General features: G+C 58.8%; 1 protein-coding gene across 11 annotated transcripts in view; it reads left to right on the top strand.

The window, feature by feature from the left end:
• Window positions 1–110: 110 nt before the first annotated feature.
• Window positions 111–14,133, top strand: part of LLGL2 (LLGL scribble cell polarity complex component 2) — a 33,386-nt gene continuing 19,363 nt past the window's right edge. For 2 of the 11 annotated variants that reach the window (XM_069543944.1, XM_069543938.1), the window contains exons 1-3: window positions 409–540; window positions 9,118–9,212; window positions 11,443–11,532. In XM_069543944.1, the coding sequence (XP_069400045.1) occupies window positions 11,458–11,532 (75 nt within the window). In that variant the 5' untranslated portion in view covers window positions 409–540; window positions 9,118–9,212; window positions 11,443–11,457. Of the gene's footprint in view, window positions 147–378; window positions 541–8,485; window positions 8,630–9,117; window positions 9,213–11,442; window positions 11,533–14,133 lie in introns of those variants that run through there. The other 9 variants (XM_069543943.1, XM_069543937.1, XM_069543935.1 and 6 more) reach the window with 8 other exon arrangements.

The following is a 14,133-nucleotide window of genomic DNA, read 5'->3' as shown; positions in this document are numbered from 1 at the left end:
GCCCGGGGCCGGGTCGTGGGAGGGACCACTCCCCTCTGCAGCCGGGCCTGGGAGGTAGCCCGGGGCAGGCGCGCGTTCCGGGAACTATTTCCTCCTCCGGGAGGCGGCGGGACACTGGGCGCGGCGCGGGAGTCCTGCGGCCCAAGGTGAGCGCAGGTGAGGCTGGGGACGGGCTGGCAGTGCCTCGTGCATATTCACGCGGGCCGGGGCCCCGCCCCCGGGCGGGACGGAGCCGTGGATTGGCCTGAGCGCAGTCCCGCCTCCCCGAGGGCGCCGGCGCGGCGCCCCCGCCTCGACGGCCGCGAACTGCTAGGGGCGGGGCCAGCCCCGGGGGCGGGGCCGCTGGGGCCCGGCGCTCAGGGCCGGCTCTCCCTTTATGTAAATAGCGGCGGCCCCGCCCCCTGCTCGCCGCGCCGGAGGTGAGCAGGAAGGAGACGGCCGCCCAGCAGCCTGCGGGCCTGCGGCGGAGTGAGCGGAGCCGGTGGCCGGGGCCGAAGGAGGACTCGGAGGCCTCGGGCGGGGGCCGGTCTGGGGTTCCAGGTGAGGTGCGGGCCGGGGCCCACCTGGCCGAGGCCGCCCCCTCGGGGCGCCCGCCGGCCGGAGTGGGAAGGCAGGGGAGGGCCGGGACCCCTGGCCTCCCCGGGCAGGGAGGGCTGCGCGCGGGTCCGCTCGCCTCTCCCCGGATCCCGTCGCTCCGCTCGTCTGGGAGACAGACACCTGTAGAAAATGCGGCTGGGAACTTTTCCGTGCCCGATCCGCCCGCGATCACAGACAGAACTTGGGTTTCGGGCTTGCACAGTCGTGTTGGCTTGGTAGAGCGGGGAACAGGTGCTCGGCCCGGCAGAGTGCGAGGGTCACCGCGGGCGGAGACGGAGCCCCCGAGCCCCGGGCCCCACGTGTAAGGCGCCTGGCCGGAGAGGCTGGCGACGCGCGCCCCCGGCGGCCCTCTCTCCGCCCGAGGGGGCCGGAGCGCGTTACGTCGGCGGCTTAGCCCCTGCCCCTGCCCCTGCCATCTGGGCCCTCTGCCTGCCGGCCCTTTGTGCCTCCTAATCCCCGGACGCAGGAAGCCCGCGGGAGGGACTTGGGTCTTGGGGCCTTTCTCCGCCCCAGGCAGCTTTGGATCCCTTTGGGGGACGTGATGGAGACCCAGCCTCTTTTCCACGGCCACCGGGGTGGGGTTGCGCTGCGAGACGCTGGGACTTGGCGAGAAGTGAGAAATTCTGTGTGTCAAAGAAAGTGCAGTTTGCTCTTGGTTTTCTCGGAGCTGGACGGTTCCCAGGCACCCTGAGCTTGGGCTGCTGGTAGAACTGACGATTACCAAGAAAGCTATGGTAGTGGCCCCCTGAGGCTTTCACCTGAGACAGGTGAGCTTTGGGTGAGGTGGGCGGGGCGTAGACTCAGCGCCCTTCCCTTGGGGATCCTTGTGCCAGATGCAGCGCATCTTAACCTAGGCTCTAGGCACCCTTCCTGGAGCTTCCAACTCAGAGTCTTTTCAATCTGGGGAGGGGATTCTGAGCAGAGAGGGGAAGAAGGAGGGGTTGTGTGTCAGGGAGACAGGAAACCCCAGGTGGGAGGCTCAGAGCAGCAGTACTGAAGAGCCCTGGCCCAGCTCAGCGGGGAGCCAAGAGCAGAAGTGGCTTCTGAGGAAGACCGTCTGGGTTTTGTGAGCTGAAGCATGGGAATGGCCCTGGAAGAGATGGGCCAGCTTCTTTATGTTATGCACAGGGCATTCGGATTTGGTTTTCTTCAACCATCTGCCCGCAGTGCTCACTTTTATTCAGTGAGGACTCAGACCAAACTCCAGGTGTTTCGAGTGCCTGTTGCTCTTCTCTAAAGTTAGATGGGGCCAGTCTCGGTGGGAGCCCTTAGGCAGTTATTTCCAAGGTCTGGGTCATCCTGCATCCCTAATCTTCTCTGAGTCAAAGAAGCATCCCCTTTAGCAGCAGACTAATATAATTTTATTAACGTAGTAACTTAGTCCTTTGTTATTGTTTGGTCACTAAGTCCTGTTGGATTCCTTCCCCACCCCATGAACAGTAACCCGCCAGACTCCTCTGTCCATGGGATTTCCCAGGCAAAAATACAGGAGTGCGTTGCCATTTCCTTCTCCAGGAGATCTTCCGGACCCTGGGATCGAACCCATGTGTTCTGCATTGGCTGGTGGATTCTTTATCACTGAGCCACAAGGGAAACCCAACTTCTTAGTAGCGTTTAAAAAGTGTCTTAATCCCAGATAACCCATAATAGGGTCAAAAATTTTAAAGGTAATAGGAGCTCCCAAGAGGGAAAAAACTTCCCTCTTGCTTTTTAGTCTTGCCTCAGGTGTAGTGCTTGCCTTTTTTTTTTTAATCTTTCTTGGTTGTGCTAGGTCTTCTCTGCTGCACGGGCTGTTCTCTAGTCATGGCGAGTGGAGGCTACTCTCTAGCTGTGGTGTGCAGATTTCTTGTTGCAGTGACTTTTTGCTGTGGAGCACGGGCTCTACGGTGCACAGGCTTCAATAGTTGCAGTACGTGGGCTCAGTAATTGTGGCTCCTGAGGTCAAGAGCACACGCTCAATAATTGTGGCAAATGGGCTTAGTTGCCGTGCATCATGTGGGATCTTCCCAGACCAGGGATTGAACCTGTGTCTCTGTCAGGTGGATTCTTTACCACTGAACAACCAGGAAGCCCTCAGTAAGGCTTTGGTATAGTTTTGAATTGTGCCATGCTGATTTTTCACTACATGACCTTGACTCTGTTACTTAACCGTGCCGAACCTCGGTGAGCCTTGTTTTTACAGATGTTGACAAGAGGATGAAAAATATCATAAACACCTGGTCCTGGCCGGCGCCAGGTGAGGGCGGGCTGCTTAGCCTCCCCACGAAGCATAAAAGCCATGCGGTCACTTGCAGCAAGCCTTAGGGCAAATGCCGGGGCCTTTTGAGCCCGGACGGGTCATGAGGGCAGTTGGCTTCTCTGTCCAGAAATCCCGATTTTTGAAAACCTCTGGAGAATGAGAACTTTGAGAATGAGGCTGTTGCTTCTTGGAGGGCTGAGGCCTCTCCTAACTTTCACTCCGGTTCCAGTGGCCCTCGGTGTTTCTGCTGCTTAAGCTGGGAGTGAGGCCTGATGGCCAGACCCCAGCTGGGGCAGCCTTTCCTGGGGGGAGTGTGTGTGTGTACGATCTAATCTCCTCTGCTTTGTGCTTGGGGGAGGGCTTGACTGTTACACATTCTGCACCCTGGTGGGTGGGTGCGGGGGGGGGGGGGGGAGGCGGGGTCAGTGAGTAGGGGAAGTGCGTTCCTGGGCTGCTCTGTTGCCATTAAGATTTTTCTCTGAACTCCGTCATGCGTTCCGTCAGCCTCATTCAGGGAAGAGATATCTCCTGCCAGGACTTCCTGGCCCCGGGACCCTCCCTCCCATAGAGAAGATGGTGCATGGAGCTGGGAAGGGTGGGATCCTCTGCCATCGGCCTGTGCCCTGCCGTCTACCCCACTGGAGACATTGAGCATCCCTGGCGGGAGTCAGGGGCAATATGGCCTCTGTAGAAGGGTCCTCCCAGACATGTCAGTTGCAGCTTTTGAGACACCCGAATCAGGGGCCCGGCGAAGGCCCAGGAGGCCCATGGCCTCTGCCTCTGGGTTGGCTGCTTTGAGCGGCACTGGCTGCCTGGACCCACTTATCCTGAGTACTCAGCCCGGAGAGGCCTTCTTATCTCACTCGGGCGATAGCACTATCAGGGCTCCTCCTGGCTCGAGGCTCGGCAGGTCTCTGGCAACGTTGTTTCCCCTGGCTCTGGAGTCCTTTGCAGGAAGAAGTGGGGTGTGGGACAGAAGATGGGGTCCCCATGGGACCACCGGTACTGTTTGCCCTCCTCCAGCCCCAGCTCCCCAGGGTTCCCTGGGAAAGCCTCCCCTTCCTGTGGGCTGTCCCCGTGGGCCTTTGTCCACCTCCCTTGGGGGTGGCCTTCTCTCCCCCACCCCGCCTCTCAGAGGAAACTGGTCCTCAGAGGAGTCACCCCATTCCTTCCCCTCCCCAGGAGCCACAGTGAATTCTTGAGCTAGGAGAGGCTCCTCTGGGCGTGGGGACAGGGAAGCAGCTAGGCACCTGACTCTACCCTTCAGGAATCCAGCAGAGACCGGAGACTTTTCTCGAGACACCTGACTCAGTGTTCCCAGCGTTTGATGAGAGGGACATCTGGGCGCAGGACTGTTTGATTCTAGTAAATAATGTTATTGGTGGCTCTCCTTGCCAAGGAGCCGGGTCTCCTGAAACTTCGGGCTAAGACAGGGGCCATGAGGTATCCACGGCCCCATGTCAGGTGTCGCATGGCCCCAGCCTTGGCCAGAGACGTGAGAACAGGAAGTTCCCCTGGGGCCACAGCCCAGTGCTCTTTGGGATCAGTGGCTCCTACCTGGAGAACATGTTTGCCTACTTGATCCTCATTCAGTCCCAGCTGTTCATTTATTCAACAGGTATTTGTTAGTGTCTCTGTATGTGCGGTGTGGTTTAGACACCAGGCATAATCCTTGCACCAAGCAAAGATCTCGGCTGTCACAGGACTCTTGTTCTAAAGGATGGGAATCTTGAGTGGCCAGGAATAAGTGTAGGTAATAAATAATCTGCTAAAAGGCAATATGAGCTAGAATAAAAACTGAGGTGGGGGATTGAGACCCCTTGGGAGGGAGGCAGGTTGCAACTTTAGAAAGGGGTCAGGGTGGGCTTCATGGAAAAGGTCACACATGAGCACAGGCTTGCAGAAGATGCCTTGCCTTGCTCAGTTGTGTCTGACTCTTTGGGACCCTATGGACTGTAGTCCGCCAGGCTCCTCTGTCCAAGGGAATTCTCCAGGCAAGAATACTGGAGTGGGTTACCATGCACTCCTCCAGGGGAATCTTGCTGACCCAGGGATGGAACCCGCATCCCCTGTGTTGCAGGTAGATTCTTTACCAGTGAGCTCCCAGGGAAGCCCTACAGGAAGTGAGGGAGTTATTTAAATAAAATTCGGTGCCTCTCATGTGTCAGGGGGGTTCCCTGGTGGCTCAGAGGTTAAAGCGTCTGCCTACAATGTGGGAAACCTGGGTTCGATCCCTGGGTCGGGAAGATCCCCTGGAGAAGGAAATGGCAACCCACTCCAGTAGTCTTGCCTGGAGAATCCCATGGACGGAGGAGCCTGGTGGGCTACAGTCCATGGGGTCGCAAAGAGTCGGACATGACTGAGCAACTTCACTTTCACTTTCACATGTCAGGGCCCTAAGCACTGGAGATACGACCATGGAAGGTGAGGCATGTCTGTCCTGGGGCTGACATATCCTGAAAGCTCCATGGGTTGGCCTTTCAAGTTTTAGGCAAGTCGGAGGTCATGTTATGGAGCTTGATGGGATGAACCAGGCAGCTTACCCATCCCCACCCCAGGCAAGTCGTCGTCTGTCTTCTCCCCAGAGTGGCTTTGCTTTTCCCCATAGTTGGCCAGTCCCAGTCTGTCACTTGGAGGGAGGCTGGGGTTAGATTGCAGGTGAGGACTGAATGGGGATGTGGAGAGACGCAGGCATTCTGACTTCCCACCCCCGCACCCTGCAGGACGGCCCGCCCAGGGCTGGAGGACTGGCCTGTGGCTCCGTGGGATGGACAGTGTGGCAGGAGGGGTGGTGACTGACCTGGAGCCAGCCAGGGAGGGCGAGGGCCCTTGGGGAGCCCCTTTGTCCTGGGAGCGAGGCTTGAACTGAGCGGACGCTGTGCAGTCTGGTTGGAGTTCAGCTTGGGACTTGGACTCCTCTCAGGCTTGCTAGCTCTCAGAATTAGCTGTTTCATAAGTAGTTGGGAGAATTACATGAGAGGATGCTCGTCGAGTGCTTCAAGCAGCATCTGGCCACAGTTCCCTCTCCGTCACTTTTATTGCCCAACAGCAACAGTGACGGCAGTACTGTGGCTGCCGCCTCCTGTGTTTAGTCCCACCTCCACAGAGGTGCCCTGTGAGCCAAGGTTTGGTTGCTAAGCTGCTGGCCAGGGGCTGCCTGGTGCCTCTGGGGGGTTGGGTTTCCCTGGACAACTCAGGCGCCAGCAGAGCAGCCGTGGGCATCTGAGTTGGCACGGGCAGATGCCGGAGGGGTCAGCAGCTGCCCCGGGCGCTTAGAGCCCTGCCTTACCATTCCCCCGGGGTGGGAGGTGCAGGGGCGTGCTCACACCCTGCAGACGGAGGCCAAAGCTGTGCGCGGGCCTCACACAGGATGTCGGGGAAGGGAGGGCGGTTTCAGCAGCAGCAGGCTGTGGGGAGCTGGCTTGAGCCGGGGCTGTGCCCCACGCCAGACGTGCTCCCAGCGATTGTGAACAGGGGACACGTGCTCCCGGGGCTCCAGGAGCCTTCTTTCCCGTGGGCCCCAGGTGTCCAGAGCGCTGCTTCCAGATGTAGCCTCTCCCAGCAGCCCAGGCCATGGAGGGACCTTCTGGGGGGGCTGGCCCATCGCACACCTCCAGGACAGGCTGGCACAGCTTGGTCAAGCCTTTGTTTCCTGGGGATAAATGAGCCCAGGTGCCCCAAACCATGCCAGCGTGGGACAAGCCATCTGTTATGAGAACCAACCCCCTTTTTCCTCCCTGTGACACAATCAGAAGTGCTGCTTAGGGCAGGGAGCCGAGACAAGCCCACCCCCATGTGTGTATTTCTTCTCTGCCTTCAGCAGGTGTGTGTGGGTCCCCTACCCATGCAGGGTCTGAGCAGAGGATGGGAAGGGAAGACCAGGTGGGATTTTACTAGCCTGTGGCCAAGTAGGTGGGCTTCCCAGGTGGCTAGTGGTAAAAAAAAAAAAAAAGAAACACACACACACACCTGCCAATGCAGGAGAGGCAGGTTCGATCCCTGGATCGGGATGACCCCCTGGAGAAGGAAATGTAACTTACTCCAGTACTCTTGCCTGGATAATTCCATGGACAGAGGAGACTGGTGGGCCATGGTCCCTGGGGTTGCAAAAGAGACGCCACTTAGCGACTAATCAACAAACATCTGGCCAAGTAGGCAGCTCTCCTATTTTTTTTTTCCCAGGGTGGGCATCGGGGTGAGGGGAGACCAATTTTAAGCCAGAAGTAGTGTTGGACGATTGGAGCAGTGAAAGGGAGGGGCTGGCCAGGCCAGTGGCCCACGGGGGCCTCTCAGGCCAGCTCCAGGCACGAAGCACAGACCTGCGGGGCAGAGCAAGTACAAATGAGCCCCAGGTCGGCAAGCCTCGTGGCCCGGCAGACCCTAAGCCCTAAGTGGCCACCCCCGAGGGACCAGAGAGCTGGGCAGAGCAGGGAGGGTGGCCCACAGGTAGATCTGGTGACAGACAGAGGTTGTGGTGGGCAGGATTGGAGACGGAGCGCCATATGCATCAGAGCTGCTTCTACCACGAGGGATGTGGGAGAAGAAGTCGAGGCCCCTAAATGCTAAGGTGCCCCCCACATCTGATGCCAAGAAGGTGTTAGTCACTCAGTCGTGTCCGACTCTTTGCAGCCCATGGACTGTAGCCCACCAGGCTCCTCTTGGGAGCCTTCAGAAAGTTCTATTGGGCAGTCTTCAGAAAGTTCAGGGGATGGAGAAGGTGTTTCTTCTCAGGAAGCCGCACCCCCCCCAACCCCGCTAGGAGTCTGACCGTTGCCTGGGCCCCCCTCTGTGTGATCTTCTTATCGCTCTTCCTGGGAGGCAGATAATCAGAAAGGAGGAAAAGCATCGCTGGTAATCCCATAACTCCTCCAGTGTGTTGTCAACTTATGTAAATATTTTTAGTAGATTCTTCCCGACTCACGGATACATTGGACACGTTTCCACAGCCATCATCTCCTGCCCTTTTCATGACCGTCTGCCTCCCGTCGTGGGGCTGAGCACCCCTCACCCGTCCCCTGCTTTTGGCCACTTAGGTGGCCTCTGAGTTTTCCTAGTAGCTTAATGACCAGCATGACAAGGTTGGGGAGGGCATCCATGGAGCTCAGTGGGTGCCTGAGTCCACAGTGGTTTTAGACATCATTTTAGCCTGAGGTGTGGTCCAGCGCTGAGGGAGCACAGTGAGTGACCATGGTCAAGATAGCTTCAAATACAAATGCTTTTGGAAGGTGATTAAAAAAAAAAAGTTTTTATTTTATATTGGGGTATAGCTGATTAACAACATTGTGATAGTTTCAGGTGAACAGCGAAGGGGCTCAGTTGTACAGGTACATGTATCCATTTTCCCCCAACTCCCCTCCCATCCAGGCTGCCCCATAACATTGAGGAGAGTTCCCTGTGCTATACGGAAGGTGATTTTTTTTAATATGCTGCCTGAGGGGCAAGAAGGTTATTTCAGAGAGAATCATGAAGACAAAAGCATGGAAACCAGAGTGAATCGGACTTGTGTGGAGGGTCTAGCAGATGGTCAGAGGGCCAAGCAGAGGGGGACACAGTTGGGGAGGGGAGGGTGGACCCCGTCAGGCCCCTGCCCAGGACTGTCAGGGGGTTCCCAGTGGGGACAAACTGAAGCTCTTCACTGTGGCCCACCAGGACCCCCTTCCGACCCACGGCGTCCCTTCTGTTGCCTGCGCCTGGCCCCCCCAGGCACACGCAAGCTTGTTCTGGCCACCTGACACGCCCTGCGCCGAATCCTCCCATGGCATACTGCTTCCCGCCATCCACGACAGGGTGAAGGTATTGTCACCTCCATTCATTCATTCAGCGAGCTCCATGGGGGAGGAGACGAGGGTGGGAGGCACTAGAGCGTCTGGAGGAAAATCGTCCCAGGCAGAAGGAATGGCAGATGCAGAGACCCAGACCCAGGAAGGTCCTGCTGACCACCCTGGTCCCTCCACTGAAGCGTCTTCCCCTATTTTCCTGGAGGCTCTGATCTCTGCCTGAAACCAGCCCGCCGACTGATTTCGTGTACCTGTGAGTCACCACTCCCCCCTGCCAGGGTGCAAGCTTGGCGAGCTAGAGGATCTCGACTGGCTGTCAGAGGATCTTGTGCGTGCAGTCCTAGGATGGGGTTTGCCCCGTGCCAGGCCCTGGAGTTTGAGAACTCTCATTGCAGACCAGCGTTCTCGGCCTCCAGGAACTGCCTGAGGGCCACCCAGCTGTGAGCCCTAGCTCTGCGTCCCCAGCCCTGGGCTTTTTCCCTGACGTCTTTTTCTCCCGCTCAGGACTGGGTTGAGTCGATAGCATCTGTTCCACCCCCGGAAGCTCCAGGCAGGCCCAGGTTCCTGAAGCTTCTCCGCAGAGAACCTGCTTGTCTGGGGTGAGTGGAGCCGAGGCTTTGCCTGGAGCTGAGTCCAGCCCGTCCCAGAGCTGTCCTCCTTCGAGACAGGAAGGCTCTTTTCAGGCCTCATCTTGGGCGGTGCTTCTGTATTGGGAGCTCCTCTGAAGGGTGGGTTGGAGTGAGCAGCACATGCAGTGTGTACCCACCAAGGTCCTGACTCCGTCCCTGCAGGCCACGGGTGTCCCAGCCCGCGGGGCAGTGAGTGGCAGGGGCAGGCAAGGCCACCCAGCCCTGCCCAGCCACAGCATGCCGGTGGCCACGCTGCTGCCTGGTTGGCCCCAAGCTGAAGGCATGTGGGAGTGTGTCTACGTGCATCTGTGCCTTTGAACCCGGGGCTATAACCAGGCATCCGCTGTCCTGTTGTATGCCTCCTTGGCTGCCTCCCAGGGCCCCAAGAGTTGGGAATCCACCACTCCTGGGGGCAATCTGCATTCTGTCCATCCCTTCTCAGTGATGTGATGAGTTGCCCAGCCTCTGTGGTCTTCCTTTCCTTGTCTGCCAAGTGGGGATATTCCACTCACCTTCCAAGGAGGCTTCTGGAAGGTGAACACCCAGAATGAGGTTCGGGTACACCTTGTTCTAACTCACAAGTGTGTTTCAGTGCTGCTAGGTAGCAGGGCCCCCAAGGGGCAGCTGGGTAGATGGAGCGTCCGTCCTCCCTTCCCAGGTGGGGCTGCCCCCGGCCCCCCGACATGTACATCTTCCCCGGGCTGTGCAGTGTCATCCTTGTGCCTGTGTGGGTCCTCGGTACAGATGGCCCTGTGCCCGCTTGACCCCAGGCCCTACAAGGGTCTCCGGGGCAGAGTCCAGGGCAGCCTCGCCCTGGAGTCTGCAGGCCCCTCTCCTCCTCCGGGGCGACCCTCCTGGCTTTCTCTGACTTCTGACCCAGTGGCCAAGGCTGGGGGAGGGGGAGTGGCACCACCAGGAGCCTGGGGCAGCTGGCTGATGAGCTGGTGCACCCTCCCCCACGGCTGGAATGCCTGGCCACCAGCTCAGCTGTTTGTCCAGGAGGTCGCTGCAGCCCAGTGCTCGGTCGGTTCTCACTCCCAGAAGCCTGGGGGACTTTCCCATGTTTGTTCCCCAAACCTGCTGCAGGGCCTCAGGTCAAGCAGGCACCTAGGAGTTTCCCGACTGCCTGCTGGTCCTTGGAGGAGTGGGGCCTTCTCTGGCTCCCCCTAAATGGGAAGCCATTTCCAGGGTGGGCCTGAGCCCCTATGTTTCCAAGGACAGGCCCTGGCGTCCTGTGGTCAGTGGGAGGTTGTGCTCTTGGAAGCAGGAAGCTGGAGCCCATGTGATCCCACCCTCTTCCCCAAGGATGAGCCAGAAATAGTTCCCCTTGGACTGGGGAATGCGTTCTGTGGTGGGCGGGCAGTTTGGGGGCTTTGAGCTGGTTTCTTTATTGGGAGCAGGTTTTTTTCTCCTGATTAGCCTCCCCTTGGGCCCGTGGGAAAACCAGCGCACCCCATCAGAGCCCAAGGGCGCTGGACCTGGGAGAGCCAGAGATGAGACAGGGAGGTGGGGCGGAAGCCTGGGGCTGCGCAGGCCCCGGCAGCTGTGGGGGTGGACCCAGCTCCCGCATGGGTCCCTGGTGTAGGGTGGGATGGTGGGAGCAGCCTCAGCCCAGAGCCCCCGGACAGCCTTCCCTGAAGTCGGAAGGACGAGTCTGCAGGAGTGCTGACCCGCCACGGGAGTTCCCCTGGGCCTTTCCCCTCTCCCATCTGGGTTCTGATCTGTGAGCCCAGGTGGACCACCTTTGCATTCCCACTTCCGCCCGGTTCTGAAGACAGAGGCTTGTGAAATTTCCCTTTCTGGGTAGCCAGAGTTTTATGGTTCTCCAGAAAACAGGTTAACTATTAAGCTTAATTAACCTCAGGGCCTCTGGCCCTTCTTGTAGCTATAAAGCTGGGCTAAATGGCTTCCTCCCCCAGCTTCTCCCATTGGCTTTACAAGTCCTGCAGGTGGCTGGGAGCAAGCGTCAGAGCATTAACTGGCTGTGGGCCTCCGGGTACAGGGCTTCCTCCCTCCGGTCTCCTGTTAGGGAGGCGCACTCCAGGGATGGGCCGTGGGGAAGCCCAGGGTGGAGTGAAGCCGGCCCGGCCCGGGGCTCAGCCACCTGCAGGCTCGGGGAGAGAGGCTGCCCGCACTGGGTGCTGGGCCAGGCTCTGGGGCCTCCCTCGCCAGGTGGTCAGCTCTTCCCCACTTTCCCCAGGGGGCCGCACACAAGATGAGGAGGTTCCTGAGGCCAGGACACGACCCTGCGAGGGAGAGACTCAAGAGGGACCTCTTCCAGTTTAACAAGGTAAGGGGAGTGGTGGGCTGGCCGGGTGTGGATGGTGGGCCTGGAGGTACCCCTCCCGCAGGAACGTCCCTGGTGGCCCAGTGGTTAGGACTCCATGCTCTCACTGCCAAGGGTGCGGGTTTGATCCCTGGTTGGGGAACTAAGTGCCACGCAGCCAAACAAACGAACAGAAGGTGTCACCCTCCCCCCAGGCGGGGGCTGGCACTGGGGTCGCCTTTACCTGGACTACAGTGCTTACTTGGCACCACCCACCGTGCCCCCTGGGACCTAGGTTTTGGAAATGGGGTCTGGGTGGCAGCTTTCCTGGGCAAGGAGAGCAGGATGCCCAGCAGTGGGCTCTCCTTGCCCCTCATCTCTCTCTGACCTCGGTAAGTCCCTCCATCTCTCCCAGCCTCAGTTTCCCCACCTGTAACGTGGGGATAAAACCATGCACCCCGCCTACCTCCCCCAGGCTTATGGGGGAGGCTTAGGGCTAGGGAGGATGAGATGTCAGTGAGTCCTGCAGAGTGTAGTCCTGTTCCCATGATGCCAGCTTCCTTGGAGCCCTGGGGCCACAGGCTACAGCTGTCCCCTCCCTCCTCAAATCATTCCCCAAAGAAAACACGGCATTCCCTACAGGGGGGACGCATGGTTCCTTCTGGCAGGTTCTGTGCCTGGGCGGGTGGGGAGAGGCACCTGTGAGAAGGTGCAGGGTGGCATTTGACTGCCCCCACCCCACACCTGCTCCTAAGTCCCCCACCCCCCCAGGGTGAGTGTCCTTTTCCCAAGATCACAGGGCTTCCACGAAGCCTGGTGCTGGGAAGGCTGGAGCCAGGCTGTAAAGGGGAAGGAGCACAGCGCGGTTTATTAGCTCCAAGGCCACCTGGCAATCTGAAGCCAATCCGGGGTAATTAGCCCCTCTCACTTCGGCTTTGATCTAGGCCTCGGCATCCCCTCCAGAAGGTGGACGGTGGGAAGGGGAGCAGCAGAGTGCTCCTCCCCTCAGAGGGGCACCTAGGGTCCCTCCAGGCCACGCTGACGGGTGGGCTTCCAATCCAGCTTAGCCTCTTAGAAGAGGGGAGAGCCAGTGCCGATCACACACTGCGTAGGCCCATCATGTGGACCACGTGGAATTAGATCATTTAAGGGCTGGGCACAGTGGCCCTGGAGTGCCAGCTGCTGTTTCCTGGGGCTGCGTGCCTCCCAGGGAGAGAGAGCTCCCAGGGGCGTGTTTAAGGCTGGTCAGGGTCCCAATGCACTCTGCCGTTTTCCTCTAATTTTCTTGACCTGTGGCTCTGAGGGTACCCGCCTCTGGGATCAGGGCTTCCCCGAAGAAACACCTCCTCCCACTGAGGTAAGGAAGCCATGGGTGGGGCTTTTAGGCCTTGGGATGGGTGTGTGTGTGTGTGTGTTTGCACTCGCAGGTATTATGAATGGGAGAGCTGCCATTCTCATTCCCAAGGGAGCAGCTCATGGGTGTTGAGTGCGGGTCTCAGAACCTCAGCACCCACCACGGGGCCTGAGTGTGACAGCTGTTGCCTTCCATTGCCCCTGAAGACGCTGGGATCTTACACCCCAAAAAGGTGGCTGATTCCAGTGCAAACCGGATAGACAGGCTCAGCGAAGAGGGATGAACCCCCGCCTCAAGTTCCAACTGTGGAGCAATAGGGTGGAGCTGGGGTGGGGCCAAGGTAGAGGAATCGGCCCCCCACCTTGCCCCCAAATTCAGCTGCCCCACCCCCAGGCCTGGCTGGGGAGAGGGAGGGGAGACTCCTGGAATTCCTTCTTCCTTCCATTCACTTCTGAGAAACATGCTTTGAGTACCTACTGTATACACAGCCCAGGGCTGGGGCTTTGAGAATCTCAGATAAGACCTTTGCCCTCCAGGATGTTTATAATCTGGTGTAAGCAAGAGGGCTGATGGTCTGAAGTGGGGGAAGTCTTGGGAGATCATTGGGGAAGGTGAGGGCCTTAGACTCATCTAGGCTCTGGGTGAGCGGTGGAGCCTGGAGGGTCGGGATTGGAGGGTGAGGTCAGATCCTCGGTGATTGGGGAGCCCAAGCCCCGCCCCCAGCCGTGAGGTCCAGGGAGGCTGGAACCTCGGAGTCTGGGTCTGCTACACCAGAGCCTGGTGGGTTTAGAGCAGGGGTGTGAGCAATCTTATTTATGACTTAGGTAAGGTGCTTCTGGGACTTTTTTCAACCTTTCAGTCTGAAGCAGGTAAGCTCAAAGCCCTTAAGAGACGTTGCATTGACTGGGTGGGGCCCAGCAGTGGCAGTGGGGCGCTGGGCTTGGCATTGTTGACATTTGGGGCCTTCAGGAGCAGCAGCATGCCCGGCCCTGCCTCCCCAAGACATGACAACCAGAAACGTCTCCAGACGTGGTGCCTTACTGCCTGGGTTCGTTCACCAGCCAGGTGACCTTGGACAAGTTCTTGTTCAGTTGCTCAGTCATGTCTGATTCTTTGCAACTTTGTGGACTGCAGCATGCCAGGCTTCCCTGTCCTTCACCATCTCCTGGAGTTTGCTCAAACCCCTGTCCATCGAGTTGGTAATGCCATCCAGCCATCTCATCCTCTGTCGCCCCCTTGGACAAGTTCCTCATCCGTAAATGGAGAGGCTG

This window comes from Ovis canadensis, chromosome 11 (genome assembly GCF_042477335.2).
Source record: "Ovis canadensis isolate MfBH-ARS-UI-01 breed Bighorn chromosome 11, ARS-UI_OviCan_v2, whole genome shotgun sequence".
NCBI classification, from domain to species: domain Eukaryota; kingdom Metazoa; phylum Chordata; class Mammalia; order Artiodactyla; family Bovidae; genus Ovis; species Ovis canadensis.
This window is presented reverse-complemented; position numbering and strand designations above follow the sequence as displayed.